Source organism: Lissotriton vulgaris, chromosome 9 (assembly GCF_964263255.1).
Source record: "Lissotriton vulgaris chromosome 9, aLisVul1.2, whole genome shotgun sequence".
Taxonomy (NCBI): Eukaryota; Metazoa; Chordata; class Amphibia; order Caudata; family Salamandridae; genus Lissotriton; species Lissotriton vulgaris.
Window position 1 is genome coordinate 836,579,358 of NC_141697.1, and position 20,209 is coordinate 836,599,566.

At 42.9% G+C, this 20,209-nt stretch overlaps 1 protein-coding gene across 1 annotated transcript in view; it reads left to right on the forward strand.

The window, feature by feature from the left end:
• The window catches only part of SCYL1 (SCY1 like pseudokinase 1), a 1,168,528-nt gene that overhangs the window by 843,874 nt on the left and 304,445 nt on the right, over positions 1–20,209 (forward strand). The window contains exon 13 of the mRNA XM_086938572.1: positions 991–1,179. Within this exon, the coding sequence (XP_086794698.1) occupies positions 991–1,179 (189 nt within the window). The remainder of the gene's footprint in view (positions 1–990; positions 1,180–20,209) is intronic.

Below are 20,209 nucleotides of genomic sequence, written 5' to 3' on the forward strand. Positions count from 1 at the left end.
CATGTTAGAATCCTCTGAGCATCAGCACAGCACCACCTCCGAATCACTCAGCGCCACCTGATGGCACAGCATCATCTGAGCATCAGCACAGCACTAACTCAGCATCACTCACCACCACCTAAGCACCAGCGCAGCACCACCAAAGCATTACTCAGCACCACCTCTATCTAGTGTTCATTCACCACTTAGTGCCCAAGTACCCATCCTTTTCTCTCTTCCTTTCCATATATTCTGTGCAGCTCTCAGCCCGATCAATTCACCATGTCACATAATTCCACTTCACAAGTACGCTACACACCACACAATTCCACCCCACACAATTTCACAAATAACAATTCCAATTCAACCACTCCAAACCACATACATTCACTCTGCTCCAAACCAAAACACATAGATGAAAAAGTTGCCATTTACAATGCCAACATAAATGCGAGACCTATTGCATTGCAAATGCTTGTTCATAGTTAATTTTTGTGAGCAGGGACGGCGTGTAGGATGGACGAGCTGGGCCCAGGCCGAAGGCGTACATTTTCTGACATGCAGCTGTGTGCTTAAGGTTATGCCAACAGCAGCGCCCTTCTCATCTTGCTCCAGCCTTCTCTTTGCCTGTTAATTTCTCTCTGACTTGCTAGTTTAAAGTGGTTTTAGTCCTTCATTGTCACACGGTGGGCAATGTTTTTTAACACCTCTTTGGCCCCCTGCTGCCAACCATTAACAAAACCATCATCTGCGTGAGGCAGCTTAACTGTCAGTGATTTAGATGAGCTGTGCGTGTTCCGTAGATGTTTGTATTCAGGGGCCAGTCCCTGCTCCTCCAGGTGCTGACCTGTGAACACAAAAGGGACACCCTGTTGCCTTATTTAATTCACTACCATCAGTAAGGGCGCCACATTTCTTGGCGCCCACGGCGCTATCTTAGCAATGGCTGGCTCTGCTGGTGAGATCTATTGCAGTATTAAAACTTCAGGTTTTTTTGCCTTTTCTTTGCAGAGAAGGATGTTCACGCAGCATCTAGCAATCCTGGTATTGGCGCTGCTGCAAGCTGGACTGGTTGGGCTGTGACCGGGGTCTCATCTCTTACCTCCAAGCTGATACGGACCAATGCCACCGGCTCACACGTGGCTGGACAGATTAGCATAGAAACAACACCTGGTGCTGCTGCAGGAACACCTAACACAGGTAAATGTCTGTTTTCTTGACCTATGAAAGTGGAGGATATGCATCAATTTGCTGATTGAGAGTTTTTGTGTCAGTCATTTGCAACATTTTATAAGTATTTGATGAGGTCACGTACCACACTAAGGGCCAGATGTAGCAAAATCAGAAATACCAGCTCTTAATTACCGAATTTTACCGATTCAGTAATTAAGAGTAGGTATTTCTAATGTAGGTACCAATTCGGTAAATTTTACCGAATCGGTAAAAATCGGAATTTACCGATTCGGTATTTGCTATTGAATCCTATGGGCCTTGAAGCCCATAGGATTCAATATCAAATACCGATTCGGTATTTACCGAATCGGTAAATACCGAATTTTGCAAGGGTGCAGGGGGTGTCACGTTGACACCGTCTGGCACCCCTGTTTTAGGCTTGTGTGCCATGTGGCACACATACATGCCCTAAGGGCATGTATGTGTGCCACATGGCACAGGTGTACATGCACAGATGTGCATGTACACCTGAATCGGTATTTTACCATGCAATTGTATTGCATGGTAAAATACCGATTTTCAAAGCCCTGTGTCAATGTTAAAATTGGCACCTACATACCAAACATGCATTTTTGGTAATTTTACCGACCGGTATATTTACCGATTCGGTCAAATATACAGAATCGGTAATTTTACCGATTCTGTAATTTTACCGAATCGGTAAAATTACCGAAAATGCATGTTTTTTTATCCCCCTACATCTCCATGGCCATTTACCGGTCGGTAACGGCCGAATTCGACCGTTACCGGCCGGTAAATGGCCAAAATCTCCCACCTACATCTGGCCTTATGTTTCTAGGTGCTAGAACAGCCCTACCGAGTGCAACGCATCTTAGTTTAGAGTAAAACATTTCTGTGCAGATCCTCTCAACACTGCACTGCAATTAAATGTAAGCTAATTTAGCAGCTTCTCTCTGCCTTCACGTGGCTTCAGGTGCTCTCAGCACAGAAGTGTATCAGCCAACAAGGCGTTTGCAGTTTGGGGTGGAGGCCAAATGAGGTGCTAATTAGTCCTGGGAGTAATTTTAATTATGCCAATGTAGTCAGAGTAATTTTGGTAATTCCACGTTACTCTTTGATGAAGAATTACCGATAATTACAAGATTGTACCCGCTTGCCTAACTACTAATATTTTAGGGGGAAATTACCCCAGAAACAACGCAATAAGTGAGTGCTAGTGGCTGCTTGCACTGCTATTCATGTTGCATCTATTTTGGACAAAAGGGGGCATTTTTGCGCTAAGAACGCAGCACTAACTACAGAATTACGTGATTTACTCCTACCCCTAGGTTGCGGTCATAGATGCTAGTTTAAACCGGGTCTAATTTTTTTTAACCTCCAGCAATCTTTATCAAGAGAATTGCACATCCAGGATGCAACTTTGCTGTTTCCTTACAACAACAAAATAAATGGCTGAGGGGTCACTTAGGGCCAGATGCATCAAGCATCCATTTTGCGATTCCTTATTAGCGAAAATTAAGGAATCGCTAATAAGGAATAGCAAAATGGAATGCATCAAGCAATCACTATAAAAATAGCGATTCCTTAGAATTCCTTAATTGCGACTCGCAAAATGCGAGTCGCAATTAATGATTACCTCCCCATTAATTCCTATGGGCCTAGAGGCCCATAGGAATGAATGGGAAGACAATCTCAATTTGCGAATCGCAATTAGCGATTCGCAAATTGAGATTGCGAGTTCAAGGGTGCAGGGGTGTCCAAAGGACACCCTGTTACACCCCTGAATGTGATCTGTGCACATATGTTGCGCACACACATGCCCTTAGGGCATGTGTGTGCGCAACATGAAACTTTGAAAAATGCACAAAAGTGCATTTTTCAAAGTTTTTGCAAATTACCATGAAGTTGTACTTAGTGGTAATTTGCGTGCCCTATTAGCGAATTCGCAATTTTTGATACTTTCATGCATTGCATTTAAGGAATCTCAATTTGAGATTCCTTAAATGCAAACAATCGCAATTTAGCGAATTCTCTATTTGCGATTTTTTGCATTTGGGATGATGCATCCCAAATGCAAAAATTGCACTTGCAAAGGGCCAGATTCTGAGAATCTGGCCCTTTTGCGAGCGCATTTCGCTTGATGCATCTGGCCCTTAATCCTTTTTGAAATGCATCTGTTTACATGGGCAATATAACTTTTCTCTACTTATGGTAAAGTATCACTAAAAGTGTCACTCACAAGGCGTTTGAATGCCAAACACATGCAAGACTTATAAATGTCACACATAAGCAATCTGAAAACTTGGCAGCTATGCTACAATACCAATAAATTACCATACATTAGGAAAGCCAGAAGATTTCGCCTGTGCAAGACCTATTCGCGTTGTCAATGTTTTAAAAAGTTGTTGCACAGCAGCGCAGGCTACTGTGCAACATGGCTGAAAGTAAATAATATAAAATACCTATTGCGCGGTCAACAGTGGCTGTGCCATAGCCGTTTGTTTTTGTTTACTTTAAGCCATGGTGCACTGCAGCCCAAACTGCTATACAAAATATTAAAAAAACATTGAGAACACCAAATAGCTCTACGATATGTAACTTAAACCAGCTGGTGAAAAACAAAACAGCAGCTCCTATTTAAATAATATATACTTTGGAAGTGGCATCTAATTATTAGATGGTTGTCAATTCTTCATGAATCTATAGCTGCAGGGCCTGAGCCAGATGTATGGAGACAAGTGGTCTGTCCACTGTCTGTGGAATGAATGCTTTTATCTTTGTGTTTTGGTTATGCTCGTGTATGGGCTGTGTGAATGGTGTATTTTATGAATATATTTGCCCCTGATATTTCCCATTTGTACTTTTGCAGTTACCTGATAGGCAGTTGTGTGTCTCGAGCTTCAAAAGAAACTGATGCATTATAACAGAAATCTCCATCTCAGTCACTGTAAACACCGTCACACAATTCGATCCTAGATATTCAGCCTTTTTGATGAGGAGCACTCTGCATTGTGGACTTTCAGCAAGAGAAGAGTCACTTTGAATTGGAGTGTATCAACGAAAAGAACAAGTTACTTAACTTCAATAATGCATTGTCTGGTCAGGGACACTATCTAGCTGCAGATTCCTTATCTTTGAATTTCCCAGGCGCCACACTGAACCGGCAAACTATTGCCTGACCAGTACCCCTGTGTTGCGTTTGGTGGCTCCATTTGAATCTGGGTGGTGGTGTTGGCGCCTGATGAGACATCGCAGTCACCTATTAATACGCCACCAAGGCGCGCAGACGTCAGTTACTTTAATGACTTTCCATGCCAGAAGCGCAGAGCAATGAAGTGAACTTAACATTGTGTGTCCAAACTAGGGCCCTGTAAAGATAGCAACCCAAGCCCTATAAATATGTCCGCAGAGTTGGGAGGCATGGATGGGTCTGTAAGGAATCTGCAGCTAGATATTGTCTCTAACAGATAATGTATTACAGAAGTTAAGTAACTTATTGATCTGACTTCTAGATGCAGATTCCTCACCTTTGAATAGATACCAAGCCATACCATCCTGGCGGTGGGCTGCAGACAAATACTATACTAAAAGGTTCTTCAGGACCGAACAGGCGAAATGGCCATCCCTATGGACCTGACTGTCCAGGCAGTAGTGTTTAGCAAATGTGTGCAGGGAAGCCCACAGTGCTGCCTTACAGATGTCTAGGACTGGATCCTCCTTGAATGTGCCCTTAAGTCCTTAGGAATTTGCTTTTTAGCCAGGGTGTAGCAGATCTCCATACAGAGAAGGACCCAGCATGAAATGAACCGCACTTCTGTACTTCCAGACCTTTTTTAGCTCCACATAACTCAGAGTTGGTCGTCCACCTGGAACTCTTTTGTGCTTTCAAGGTAGAACAACGTTCTTTTTGGGTCTAGACTATGGAGTCGCTTCTCTTCCTTGGAGGGATGTGGAGGAGCATAAAAGGTTGGCAGTGTGATCGATTGACCCAAATAGAAATTGGGATGGGATCACCTCTTTAGGTATGAAAGGGGTGAAGGTGCAAAGCACTACCTTATCCGGATATATCGTAAGATAGGAAGGCTTGGATGATAAAGCCTACAGCTCACTCACCTCTAGGGAGTTGATATTGCCACTCGAAATGCTGTCTTGATGGTGAGCAACCAAAGGGGATAATTATGTAGCAGCTGAAAGGGAGCACCCTTGAGATAAGTGAGAACCAGGTTCAGAACCCACTGAGGCATAATGAGGGGCGTAGGGGCAAACATATGTACAAGCCCTTCCAGGAACCTATTTACAATAGGATAATTGAATAAATAGGGTTGGTCAGGAAGCTGCAGGAAAGCGGACAGAGCAGGTAGGACCCTTGAAAATGCTTCTGCGGTAGATGGCCCCTGTAGCACCTTGCAAATCACCTCGATTGAGCACAGATGATGTTCCAAGCTGTCCACAGCCTGTGCTGTGGCACCCTGTGCACCGTCCAAAGCCTGGGTGTCAGTGGAGGAGCCGGTGTCCATACCAACAGGTGCAGTTACTACCTGCGGTGGCTCAAGGAATGCTGCCATCAACATTGGAATACACTGAGGACATTGAGAACATGGGCCATTATCGGGTCCAGTAACGCATTCACATCCGGTTGCGCACATGATGGTAGTGTCAAACAGAGGTCTAACACGCATTCTTCTCCGCAAAACAGGCATCGGAAGACAGGTAAGATGCAATCCATCCAAACTGGTCGAAACGACAAGAACCAAGATGCACTTAGTTCTCTTAGGCAAGGCGTGCCTAGATGTTGTACCATGCTGTCACAGTATTTGCGCTTCAGGAGTGCTTTTTCCATTTCTTTGGTGACTGGGACATTCATTGCATAGCAGATAGAAGATAATCAGGATACCTGCTATGAGAAACAAGATCAGCGGAAGTCCTCCAAAGATGCTTCCGAATACAGAGTGAATGAAGTTTGGTATAACTCCAAATACCGTCTGAAAAGTGCTTATAAGTCCAGAACCTATGGTCTTAAATAGGTGAACAATGCCACTCGTATCAGACATATTAAAGATACAATTTACCATTTCTGCGAAATAGTAATGTGTGAGAAGTTAGCCTGGCATATGATGTCCACTAGTTCTAGTGGGCACTTTGCACCAGTCTAATCAACCCTTATTGATGGTGGTTGTAAAGTCAACCTTATAGAAAGCTATCCTAGTGAATCCCTTGAGTACCAAATGAAAGTACACCACACAAGGTATATATCAAATATGTATGTGTTTATTCTAAACACAACCCCTCTGCACTCTTTATGAGGTCAGAGGTCAAAGTACATTACAAGAATCTCAATTAGCATACGATAAGTTGCACAGTATATGTTATGCCCTAGGGGCCTTACTAACCATATACTAAAATAGTATTATATGAACCACGTCTGGGATAAAAAGCAGGCCTAGGGCCTGTGGAATCGCTGGGGCTTCTAGGAACAACCAAAGGTTAAGAAGTAGGAGGCCCACGGGAGACGCGTGGAGTGTCTAAACACAGCCGCGGGTTACCGTTGACTTTCTATGGGAAACAAACCAGTTATAAAGTTGCAGTTTAAGGACACTTCCGGATGGACTACAATGGAACCCTTTTAAACTAGGACACTTCGAGAGTCAAGACCCACGGGAGCACCGGAGTACTCGTGTTACCTCACCCAGGGAAGCAGGGTGCATAGGTGCCTTTTGGTGTCTGGTTTTGTCATCATTTTCAATGGAGAGCTGCAAAGAAGTGCTGCATTCGACCAGAGGAAAAGTGTCCGGATGGATCCAAGGGTGGATCGATGATCTGAAGAACCTGAAAGCAGAAGGGACCACGTCTCTCGTGTCCGCCATGTGTCTCAGCTTTGCTGTGAGCGTAGTTCGGGGTCAGAGATGTCTGGAAGTCCGGGTCCTGTGTCGCAGATACTTCGGGATCCAACGGGAGCCTCGAAAATGCAGACCGGCAAGGTTGCTGTTGGTGCCTGTTTGAGCAGGGTGGTCACTCCTTGACCACAAGGGAGATGTCTTCCGTCTTCCAGTCGAAATGGAACATCGAAGGTCCAGGATATATGTTTCAGAGTTTCTTCCAGGGTAATTTAAAGTCCTAGGGACTGAGGTTCTATCTTTATAGGAAAGATAGGGGATGGACTAACTCTATGGCCCCTCCTATGGGTGGGCCTGGGGAGGGGGTGGTTACACCCCTTCCCCTTTGTCCGGTTTTGCGCCAGAGCTGGGGCTGAGTGCCCCAGCAACCGGTTTGGACTGGAATATGCATGGAGCACCTTGTGTGCCCCAGGCAAAGTCCATCATGCCATGTATTGGCAAGTTTGGAAACGTTGGCCTGGGGCTTTATTTTAGAGCACCCTACATTCTCCGGATGTGTACACACGGGGTACCATGCCGATCCACGGCTAGATTTGATTTGTTTCCACACATGGGCAATGTGCACCTAACTGTGAACGGTATTGACATGTTCCAAGATGGCGCGCCCGTTATACTGAGGTAGTCCGTCTACCATGTTTATGATTGTTTTGCCGCTATATCCCAGGCGGGTCCTCACATTGTAATTGACACTGAGGAAGGCGTATTGCTGAAACGCGTCTGTTAACATCTGTGATTAAACTTTTGGTGTGAGCACTGCAAAATCCTTTGGTTCCACGAGTGCGGTTCTTTGGAAGATACGATTTCCGAGGCTGAGCTGAGTGTTAATGCGGGTACCCATTACCGCAAACCGCACCCGCCCGCGAGTGCCCTGACTTTCCAGTGGGACAGGGAGCGTGATATATTACCTACTGGAGGTCGCCAGTAGGTAGTTATAGTTAGGACCTAGCTGCCATAGGAAATCCGCAACATTCTATTGGGAATAACTTTGGCGCTGGTTGAGGAATTTGCGTGTAATTTTCCCAAATTTAGGCCAGCTCCGCTCCGCTCCTTCCCTGGAAGTTTTGGGGGGATTCGTCATGCGGGGGCCGAGAAAAAAGGGGGGTCCCAAAACGTGTTTTCCCCTTGTTAATTTCCATAGGACGATTAGACACGGCTACAGCCCGAACGGCTGAACGGAATTACACCAAACTTGGCAAAATTGTAGGGACTGGTACGCAGAAGTGCCTTTTCTATATTTGGTGAAAATTGCTCCAGTAGTTTTTATGAAAATTAACTTAAAAAACACATATATATCTATATGCGTGCTTCGAGCGCTTACAGGTCTGCGTACCGGGGAGCGCACCCGGCGCCACACGGAAGTGCGCGAGCGGAAAGCTGATTGGCTCTCGGGTGTCTGTCAACATTCCAAACAGTCCGGAGAGTCCGCCATCTTGTGTCTCGGTAGAATCGAGACACAAGAGGTGAAAAAAAAAGGGGGAAATTATTATAAGGGGGCAGGGTAGACACCCCCTGACCCCCTAGGTTTTCTGAGGGGGGCCTAGAATGACCCTGTGATGCAAAAAAAACGTTGTGTTTTTTAATTTTCGCGGGTTGAGCGCAGGGTGCGTTTCCATGTACGCTTCCAGGTACGCGTACCCAGAGCGTACCACAGGGAAAAACAGTGAAAGAAAATAGTGTAAAATAAGAATTTGGATTGCTTAGAGGTAGGGAAGCTCTAAAAAGAGCTGTTGTGTTATGTGGGTGATTTAAGTACCTACAAGTAGGTACCGATGCAGAGTCTAAAATTCAAGAAAAAGACTCTGTTCCCCTCATCTGTGAAATGTACACCGTCTCCTCTGTAGTTATCTTGCATGTTGTAATGCAAGTTATTGTGGTATATGGAACTCATACCATAGTCTCTCAGGAAAGCAGAAACAGATCCTTTTGGGACCCCCTGAGAAGGTCTAGGGGGTGAGGGGCACTCTACCCTGCCCCCTTTTCACGTTCTGAACTATTATATTTCACTCTTCTGTAACTACACAAAATGGCGGCGATAGGGTGCATCAGAGACAGACCGTGAGAGAAAGGAGGCAGGAGATGAAGAAGAGATGTCAAATACACATTGGAGAAAATATAGTGGGAGAAGGAAAGTAAATATGAGTAAACTTACTATGTAACATAAAAATGTTGCACTCTATACTATAAGTCTCACATTATACTACAATCACTTCGCTACTACCTCATAAATTAGAAATAAAAATGGATATGTCAAACAATTTTTAATTAATTTCTAAATATTAATTTATTGTTCTGAAATTTCATAATTTAAAAGAACTTGTAACATGTCCTCGTCAGGAATTTCCTCTTCAATCATATCATCAGGAATCTCCTCATGAATAGTCTGCAATGATTGTTGGAATTCTATGGTCTCCAAATATTCGATAAATTTGCCGTCAAGAGACTGATCAAACAAATCATTCATGTCATCTCCTGCTTGTGAAAATATTTCATTATTGGTGCTGTCAATATCCGGGACATTTAGAATTTCAATAAATGTAGTGGAAAATTCAAAAGAAATTTCCATAGTTTCTTTTTTTTGTGATCCATTTTATTTTGAAATTTCTTGCTGTAAATTGCAGAAAAAAGTAATCACTTTCATTTATCGTTTTTAGTAATACATAATATAAAACTAGCTTTATCAAGTATTTAGTTCTTTAAAATTAATTGGGCAGTGTATAGTATCAGGCAGGAACTAGAAATATAAAGCACTGCATGTGATGAAGCCTATCTTAATCCATAATTATAACATAAGGACTGTAAATAACTAACAGAAAACATTTTTCAAATTATCTTAAAGTGTACAACATAGTTCCCCTTACAAATTAACAACTCACCTTTTTGAAAGTAGGAGTAGGGTTAGTACTGTGTAAATCAAACACCAGAAATTGAACACCAAAAATTCCTCACAAATGTACCTCAGACAGTAGTATCACAAAATGGCTGTGTTTCCCTCTCATTTTTCATATATATTCATGTACAAAACCAATCAAACTTCATCACACACAAATTCAAAACCAAAGTAACATTTTAATTGGTTCTAAATTTCAATACTTTCAAATGTGTTTTCCCCATGCAATTTTCCATAGGACATTTAGACACGGCTACAGCCCGAACGGCTGAACGGAATTACACCAAACTTGGCAAAATGGTAGGGACTGGTACGTAGTAGGGCCTTTTCCATATTTGTTTAAAATTGCTCCAGTGGTTTTTATGAAAAGCAACTTCAAAAACACATATATATCAAATTGCACGCTTCGAGCGTTCCCATGTACGCTTCCCGGTACGCGTACCCTGAGCGCACCACAGGGAAAACCAGTGTAAAAAATTAGAGTAAGAAAATAATTTAGAGTGCTTAGAGGTAGGGTAGCTCTGAAAAGAGCTGTTGTGTTATGTGGGTGTTTTTTGTACCTACAAGTAGGTACCGGTGCAAAGTCTAAAATTCAAGAGGAAGACTCTATTTCCCTCATCTGTAAAATGTACACCATCTGTCTTATAGATGCCTTGCATGTTGTAACGCAAGTTGTTGTGGTATTTGGAACCCATACCATAGTCTCTGAGGAAAGCAGAAACAGATATATTCACATGTTTCCTTGCTTTCTCAATCTGTGGACAAAATTGGTTGGACCAGTTCCATTTTTGCCTTTGGCATATATTAGAAAATACCAAGGCAGTTTTTGGAAAAAGTGACATCAATTGCCCAAAGGTGTCCTTCACTTTTCTCTGTGGGGAGACCTCAGGCAGGAATCCATCGGAAGAGTCTGAGGACTGGTCCTGGGAAGGGTTCTGGGAACCAGACATGATGGTAGAAGTTTTGTTTTTGCAGGAACAGACAAGAGGTGTTGTCTCAGCAAAAGCAAAGAGGTTGTGAGGGAAATGGGTGGGGTGTTTCCCTACTTGTGAAAAAAAACTGTTATTAACCAATCAAAAGTGTTGTTTTAAGGTCACATGGCTTGACGCGCGCTTACACTACGCGCCCCGAGGCGCTTACGCGGCACGTACGTAGGTGCTTCCGGGGGCGCTTACACGGCACGTCAGAATGACGTTTTGCTAGATTTTATTAAATGCGTTTAAAGGTGAAATACGGATATTAAAAATGAAAATTAGTACTTTTATGAGTATGCCACTGAATGTCTTGCATTATTAATTACTTTAAATACATAATTATATTTTTTTTCGCAAGAGGGAATAGCGCTCTCACTACGTTTACGGGTGCGCGTACCCTGAGCGCTCCGCGGTAAAATTATATATAAAAAAAATACATTGAAAAATTAATTTTAGAAAAATAGACATTAGTTAAATAATTTTATAAAAATTATAATAATTAATAGCTATAAAAAATAGCTATTAAAAAAAGTAATAATTCACTTTAAAAACCGTAGGTTACAAACTCGTTATAGTAAGGAATTAGCTTTTAAAAAACCTTTGAAATTCCCTGAAAAAACCATAGGTTTAACACTCGTTATAGTTGGGAATTAGCATTGAAAAAACCTTTGAAATTCACTGAAAAAACCATAGGTTTCACACCAGTTATAGTTAGCTGAACATTTTACTCCTACAAAACCATTGAAATTCCCACGTTATAGTTAGTTGGACTCACTATAACTCGCGCGCCCGCAATCCTCTGCTGATGATGTCACATATTACATCATTCATGACATGATCAGTGACATCACTGATGACATCTCACATGACATCACTGATGACATCATCCAGTATCTGTGTGTTTCTGTAAAGTTTAAATATGTTTTACATATTGAAGACTGAGTGGATGTATAAGTGTCTGGATGAAGGATTTAGAAGGTGCGTGACTGACTGTATGAGTGAGTGATTAAATGTGTCTTACTGAATGCATGGGTTAGTGACTAAACTGTCTGAATGTGTGCATCATTATGTCTGTTGTTGTGTAAGCTGCTGCATGTGTTGATCAGTAGCTATATGAGTGGCTATATGGGTTATTGATTGGTTGCCCAAGTATTTGTATGTGAGGCTGAGTATGTGTGTGGGTGGCTGGGAGGTGTGTGACTCTGTGCATAGATGTGTGAGTAGTTGTTTCACTAGGTGTATGGGTTCAAGAGTGTATGTGGAAACAGCTGTATGGGTGGTTGACTGTGTGCATGGGTGTGTTGGTGAGGGAATGGATATCTCAGTGCTACATGTCCAAGTAAGTACATATGTAAAACACAGTGCATGTGAGAGTTGGCATATATAAATGACTATACATGAGAGCCTGTGATTGCGTAAGTGGCTGTATGGATCAATGTGTACTTGTATCAGTGAATGTAAAAGAGAGTAAGTATGTGTTAGTATATGTTAGGGGGGGAACACCAAATAGCGTACCTGTCTTTCTGCCATCGGGCAGTGCCGTGAGGGAAACGGCGGAGGCACAACACGCCGGGAGGCTGCAGGAGGCGGTCGAAGACAACGGACCACACTCCCCAGCAACCTCTTGGGCGGCAGCGCGCCCGTGACGCGTGGAGAGCGCCCGGAGGCGCCAGTAAAAGTCTGACCCCCCGGGAGCCCAGAGGGGGAACACCAAATAGCGTACCTGTCTTTCTGCCATCGGGCAGTGCCGTGAGGGAAACAGCTGAGGCACAACACGCCGGTAGGCTGCAGGAGGCGATCGAAGACAACGGACCACACTCCCCAGCAACCTCTTGGGCGGCAGCGCGCCCGTGACGCGTGGAGAGCGCCCGGAGGCGCCAGTAAAAGCCTGACACCCCCAGTCGCCACACGAGTCGCGCGCGGGAGTGCCCGGGGCTAAGCCCGGGCAAAGGGCGGGCCCTCTGTGGCCCTCAGTGGACAGCAGTGGTCGGTCGGGCCACCCCCCTTGTTTTAGCTGCTCTTTATTTCGTGAGTACTAACTATATTTAATTAGCTTTTATCTTGTTTATTTGCTTATACAAACCCCACTACCATTGGTATGCCGCCAAAGGAAAGTAAAGGCAAGAGTGACACTGTTGCTTTTACGGGAGCCATGGACCAATTTATTAAAAGAATGAACTGTGTGGTGGATGAAAGCATAAATATCATGGAAAGGAGGGTCTCACAGGAATTGGATATTGCGAGAAGATCTTCTCTTGGGCCATTGGCACATGTTCAAACACCTATCTCTAAAGACAGAACTGAATTAGTAGGAAAGTCTAATGGTCCTCAAAGTAATGGAACTGATGTGGATATAATTATTAATAACGATATACTGAATGTCACAGAGAGTAGTACTCTAACTGTCTCCGAATCTATTTTACAATCACCTAACAATTTACCTAATGTTCGTGCTGCACCGGTACCTGTTGAGCAAGCCAAAGTATACAATACCAGGCAGCAGAAAGGGGTGAACGCAGGGGCTATCCCAAAGAATAAACAAGGGCCTGTAAACAATATTAGTGGAAAGAGAAAGAAGGGTCCTAAGCATCCTGTGTCACCTAACACTAGCCTGGAAGGGGCTGCTGGCACAAACAAGGATTTAACAGGGATTGGTTCAGAAGGGGGGGATTCTGCTTCCACTGTTATACTAGAAGCACTACGACATATGCTCCACCCATTAGAGGAGAGATTGAGTAAAATAGAGGTATTTTTAAAACGCATAGAGAGGGACATTAAGGAGAGAATAGATATCCAACTGAGTAAGTCCAGTATCAACCTGCAACCAACATTGACAACAGCTATTCCTGTAAAAACCTCAGATGCTATACCTGCGCAAAAGGAAAAAGTAGTACTCAAACCAAATGTGGGTGACCCTATGACACCTAGTGATGTACCCAATAGCCAATCGCAAAAGCAAAGTACTCCGAACATAACAGGCAATAAGGGGGTAATAAAAGTAAATAGACCCAATAAAGACCAGGTAAAGGATGTACTCAATCTTCCCCCGGAGGTTTGCCCATTTGTGGCTATTTTGACTGGAGTCCCAGAGCTAGGTGAACAGGAGTTGGAAAGCACATCCTACCTCTGGAAAAGGGTGACCCAATGGTTAAATACCAATAGGCCGTTGCCCCCTGGCTTGAGGGGTAACATCTTGAGTATTAGGCGAGTATCATGGGTGGGACACATGATGAAAGATATACATGGGGATAGCATAGTCATCAACTTTGACAACCCAAGAATAGTTAATTATATCTGTAATTGGAAGTATCCTAATCCAGACCCAGCCGCTACCATACATCCATTTAAATTAACACATTTCTACCCACCCGGTCATTTTCATTCTAGAACTGATGGGTGGACCACGGTAAGACACCGTGGAAGGAGACACCAAGGAGGAGGTTGGTTAGGACAAATCCACCACCCCTATAACTTCCTCTCCTACAATCAATTTGATTGCTTAGAGTCAGTTGATTGACTACAGGTATTACCACTGACCACTAGATCAGAGGAATTTTCTTCTTTAAATAATGTAATCCCCATACCTAATGTTATACCTCCTAAGGAGAGTGGGGAGCTGAATATATCACTTAATCACCAGGAGATTGGCTGTGAAAAACTTTGCAATAGTAGCATTATGGCAGGGTATGACCATGAAGCACGTATAAGACCTCGTGACCCAAAGGAAGGAGATAGCGATAACAGTGGGTTATCTGTGGTTAGGTACTTAAACATCCGTACCACTACTGATAATAATCTACTTCCCACTGTTAAATCTAGTACACATTGTTCAAAAGAGAGACCTTCATTGTTAAACTTAGTTTCTTGGAACATCGCTGGTGTTGGTACAAAAATGTGTGATCCTGACTGGAATAGTTATATTAATTCATTTGATATCTGTGTGCTACAAGAAACATGGGCCACGGATCAGGTCCATAGAATAGGATATAGAACCTACCAAGTGGCGGCCGTCCCTTCAGTAAGAGGGCGAGCCTTGGGAGGGTTGGTAATATGGATCAGAACAACTATCGATGTGGGGATAAAAATGTTAAAAACCGATTCCATAGACATACTTGGATTGAAACTAATTACAAGTGACAAGAGGATAATAAATCTCATAAATGTGTACAATAGACCATGCCCCGCTAATAGGGAATCTCCATGTATAAAGAAACTGGAAATGTTTATGGACACCCTAGACCATGCTGAAAGTATCATTTTATGTGGTGATCTAAATTGCAATTTTGAGCCGATTGTGGGGATGGTTAAACTGTATGAGGATGAGGACGTTGCCAATGGGATACCAGCACTGAATAATGGAACTGTTCCTGGGACCACATTAGCCCTCCAGATCTCAGGGCTGTTCACAAGCTATGGTCTAAGAGCTTGTAATGGGCGCATGCCATCAGACTCCCCGAGAGCATTTACCTTTAGTAGGGGGAACTGTAGTAGCAAGATAGATTGTTTCTGTTTCTTTTAATTTGTGGCCATATACACATGATTTAAATGTTAGAGAACGTTTTGAGAGCGATCACTTCCCGTTAGAAATGAGTTTTTTGTCTAGTATCCTGAAAGAATCTGGTGTTACTGAGGGTATTCATAGTCGAGAAGTACCATTAACCTGTGACAATGTTGTACTAAGTAATAATCGAAGGGCCGTTAAATGGGCATATATTCTTGAAAGAAAAGACCTGTTGGCTAACATTTATTCCACACTTGTGAACTCATTTGAGTTCTATAATATGGATGAATGTAAACCTGGTGAATTTATTGGACTACACAAATCCTTTTGTAAAAAACTGATTGATCTCATTACTAAAAAACCTAGGAACGGGAACGGGTCGGCGAACACAAAACCAGTAGGCAAACCCTGGTTTAACAAGGAATGCCGAGTAGCTAAGACCGACCTGATCAATGCAGTAAAAACTAAAAGCTCTGTAGAACTCAAAGTAAAAAGGAAAATTTACAATAAAACAATAGCCACCGCAAAATCATCCTGGGACGAGGACCTATGGTCTAGCATGTTATCAGCTGCAAAAGCTAAAGATCACAGGCAGTTCTGGGAGTTAGTAGGCAAAGGGAATAAGCCAGATAAAGGCTCAAGGGAGGTTGTCCTAAATGAAACTACATGGGTTGATCATTTTACATCATTATATGCAGCCCAAATCACAGAGGAAAAGCTCACGGTAAACCCAAACGAAATAGTAACCCAGATAGAGGATGTTGAAAACTCATTGGTAGTCTTTGATATACAAGAGACCGAAACAGCAATTGCTTCTGTGAAGCAAGGGAAGGCCCCGGGTCTGGACAAGATCCCTGGTGATCTTTATAAACACAATATGGAGATCTGGGCACCTTATTTAAACCATTTGTTTAATGTCATCGCAGCGGGTGACCAAATCCCTGATACATGGGATGGGGCTGAAATTATCACCATTTTTAAAAAGGGGGATAGAGGGGATCCAGCGAACTATCGCCCCATTAGTCTTTTAGACATAACGCAGAAAATTTATGCCAGACATATCCTAAACCGCGTAAATACGTGGTTGGAGGAAAACTTGATTTTATCCAAGTATCAGGCAGGGTTTAGGGAAAAGACTGGGACCATCGACCAGGTACTAAGGCTATGCTGCTTGTAACGGAAATATGTCATCATCCGCAGAGGTAATTTATATGTTACCTTTGTAGAACTATGAGCAGCTTTCGACCTTATCCCCCGCGACTTACTGTGGAAATCATTGAAAAAGCAGGGGTTCCCAGATGAACTATTGAAATGAGTGATTAGGTTACACCAGAATAACTATGCCAGGGTAAGATGGGGCCCTAATGGTGAACTTACAGATGAAATCCCTATTAAGAGGGGATTACGTCAAGGGTGCGTGCTGGCACCTACACTCTTCTCCCTTTACGTCAACGATATTGCAGTTTATATGGAGAATTGTGACAATGACTCACCTCGCCTGGGGGGAGGAACGAGTTCCGTCCCTCCTCTTCGCGGATGACACGATTCTCATTTCTCAAACCCCCCGGGGCCTACAGATCTTATTAGATAGGTTCCAGCAGTATTGTATCACAAAAGGGTTAGAAATTAATGTAAAAATGACTAAATATATGGCACTTAACCCTCACAAAAGTTTCAGGAAAAATTTAACATTGAATGGAGAAAAACTTGATTACGAACTAAGTTTTACTTACTTGGGGGTATTATTAGACTCATCCTTAAGTTGGAGACCCCAATTAGAAAAATCTAAAATTGTGTTCAAACAAAATTGTCTACCAATATTGAAAAGGCATAACAACTGTGCAAACAAATCAGTTACCCCAGCGTTAGAACTCTTTAAATGCAAGGTCCAGTCAGCGGTTCTGTATGGGGCAGAACTTTGGGGACCCGGGTGTAGAAAGACATTTGAAATCATGGAGAATAAGTTTTTAAGGGGATTATTTAAGGTTCCTAGTAATACTCCACTACTACCCCTACTCCTTGATATGAACATACGACGCACTGACCTACATGCAATATTAAGACCACTATTGTTATGGGTCAGGTTGTGGATCACCCCAGAGCTAACTGAATATAAAAATGGATTGGTTGAAGTTTTGGAACTAGACACGAGTAATAAGATTCTTTGGTTTAAACACGTTAAAAGCTGGTTAACAAAATTGGGTTTATCCCATTTTTGGAGCCAGCCAGAATCACTGACTGTGTCCTCAAAGAAAATAGTCAAACTCTCCTTTTGGGCCTTTGTGAGCCATGATGCTGTATATGTTGGAGCACATGGCCCCATAACCGAAAAATTCTTATTGGTGAAAAATGTAGCCCAGTTTGAAACCTTTGGACCCCTGCCCCCCGCGCATCATTAAATCAGTCTCTGACCTAATAGCCCCAGTACTCACTAACATCTGCAGAGCCATATTTCAGACAGGCATATTTCCCGAAATTTGGAAAAAGTCTACTGTAACACCCCTCTTGAAAAAACCCTCACTAAATCCCCTAGAGCCCAAAAACTATCGTCCAATTGCCTCCCTCCCTTACCCTTCCAAAATTATTGAAAAGGCGATGAATCAACAGCTGTCGACCTTTATTGACCAGAATGACCTGCTGGACAATACGCGGTTCGGGTTCCGGAAGGGTCACGGGACGGAGACGGCCCTGATCAAAGCAGCTGAGGAGGTCAGGACTATCATGGACAGGGGTGGTACAGCGATTCTAATACTACTGGACTTATCCGCCGCCTTCGACACGGTCGATCACTCTACTCTGATCGACCGTGTCGCCGCCCTTGGCATCCAGGGCAGGGCCAGAGCAACGCTTGCTTCCTTCCTGGCCAATAGGATACAATCCGTGAAGATGGGAAACTTCAGTTCCCCTGACTTCACTCTTCCGTGCGGTGTCCCCCAGGGCTCCTCGCTAAGTCCGACACTCTTCAACATTTACGTGTCGGACTTGGCGAGGGTAATAAAGTCATTCGGCATAGGGCTTACATCATACGCCGATGACACACAGCTGATCCTGGAGATACATAAAAACGGAGAAGCTGTGGCAGCTAACTTTCAGGCAGGCATGAAGGCAATCAGTACATGGATGAATCGGAACTGCTGAAAGCTAAATTCCGACAAAACGGAGGTATTGGTTTTTGGCGAACTAACTCCGTCTTGGTCTCCGGTCTGGTGGCCTTCTGAACTGGGTACACCTCCACTGCCAGTTGCCAAGGTGAAAAACTTGGGCGTGCTTTTCGACAGTAAGCTGACGTTCCTTGGCCATGCTAACGCCGTGGTCTCGGCCTCTTTTTTCACCTTGAGAATGGTGAAGAAACTGCTCCCGTTTCTTCCTCCCACTGCTGGCAAAACTTTGATGTCCTCCCTGGTATTATCCAAGGTGGATTATTGTAATGGCTTACTGCTTAATGCACAGGAACAAGTGGTGAATAAGCTACAGCTTGTTCAAAATGCTGCTGCAAGGGTCCTCTTGGGGATACCAAAATACGCCTCTATCTCCCCTATAATTAGAGAGCTTCACTGGCTACCTATAAGAAGCAGGATAAAGTTCAAGGCCATGTGTATAACCTACAAGGCCTTGAACAATAACGGTCCTGACTTCTTCAAAAACGCCTTCAAAATTTACAAACCCAGTCGAACTCTGCGCTCATCCACAGCTCAACAGCTCCAAATTCCCCCAACAAAAAAGGTAACTTGGGGAGACAGACGATTTGTAGTGGCTGCATCCAAACTGTGGAACCAGATCCCTTCTCAGATCAAGGAACATACTTCGCTGCTTTCCTTTCGAAAACATCTTAAAACATGGCTTTTTAACCAGTAACATCTTCTCACAACCATGTAATCTGTACACACTAGCGCCGAGAAACCGGAAGGTATTTGCGCGCTCTAGAAATTTTTAAATAAATAAATAAATAAATAAATGTTTCTTGATGAGATTCAGCCACCCTTAGCGAAAACCTTGTACTTAAAATATAGGTACGGTATATTAAGAACCCGGGAAACCGAGTCAAAATGGGGGAAAACCAGTAATGACAAATGTACCTTATGCACAAATAATGTAAGAGAAGACATTTTTCATATTTTGTTTTTCTGTCCAAGCTATGTAAAAAATAGAAGAAAATGGATAGTGCCATTGTGCCGTAATATTGGAATAACTTCGTATAAGGAAGCTGGAAGAATATTAATTACGGACACTAGTCAAGTAATAGTGTTTGGTATCAGTAGATTCCTTTTGGCAGTAAAATTCATTAGACAAAAATTGTCACTGCCATTTTAAGTGTCTGGCTGTTATAAATCAATTTAATGTTTTTTTTAACCGTGTAAATATTTTAAACTTCTTTTTAATTATATTTATTTGTGTGTTTTAAGACCTTTCCCGTGATTTAGCTGTGAAGGCAAGGGATAGTATTTGGTCATGCACTAGCACTTTTTGAATTGTACATTCTTGTACACTTGTTGATGATAATGTGGCCATGTATATTATGTATTTTGTATATATATTATGTATTTTGTATATCTTTTATGGTGCAATTGCAACGAAATAAAGATTATTGAATTGAATTGAATAAGTAAGGTTTTGTGTGTATAACTATATAGATGAGGAAATGGGAGTGTGATTGATTCTTTGCATGACTGACTAGGTGTGCGAGTTATTCCATGGATGAGTGGCAGTTTGTGAGTGTCTGTATAGATGTATGAGTGGATATGATAGTGTTGTATTGATGAGTGACTATGTATGAGTGATT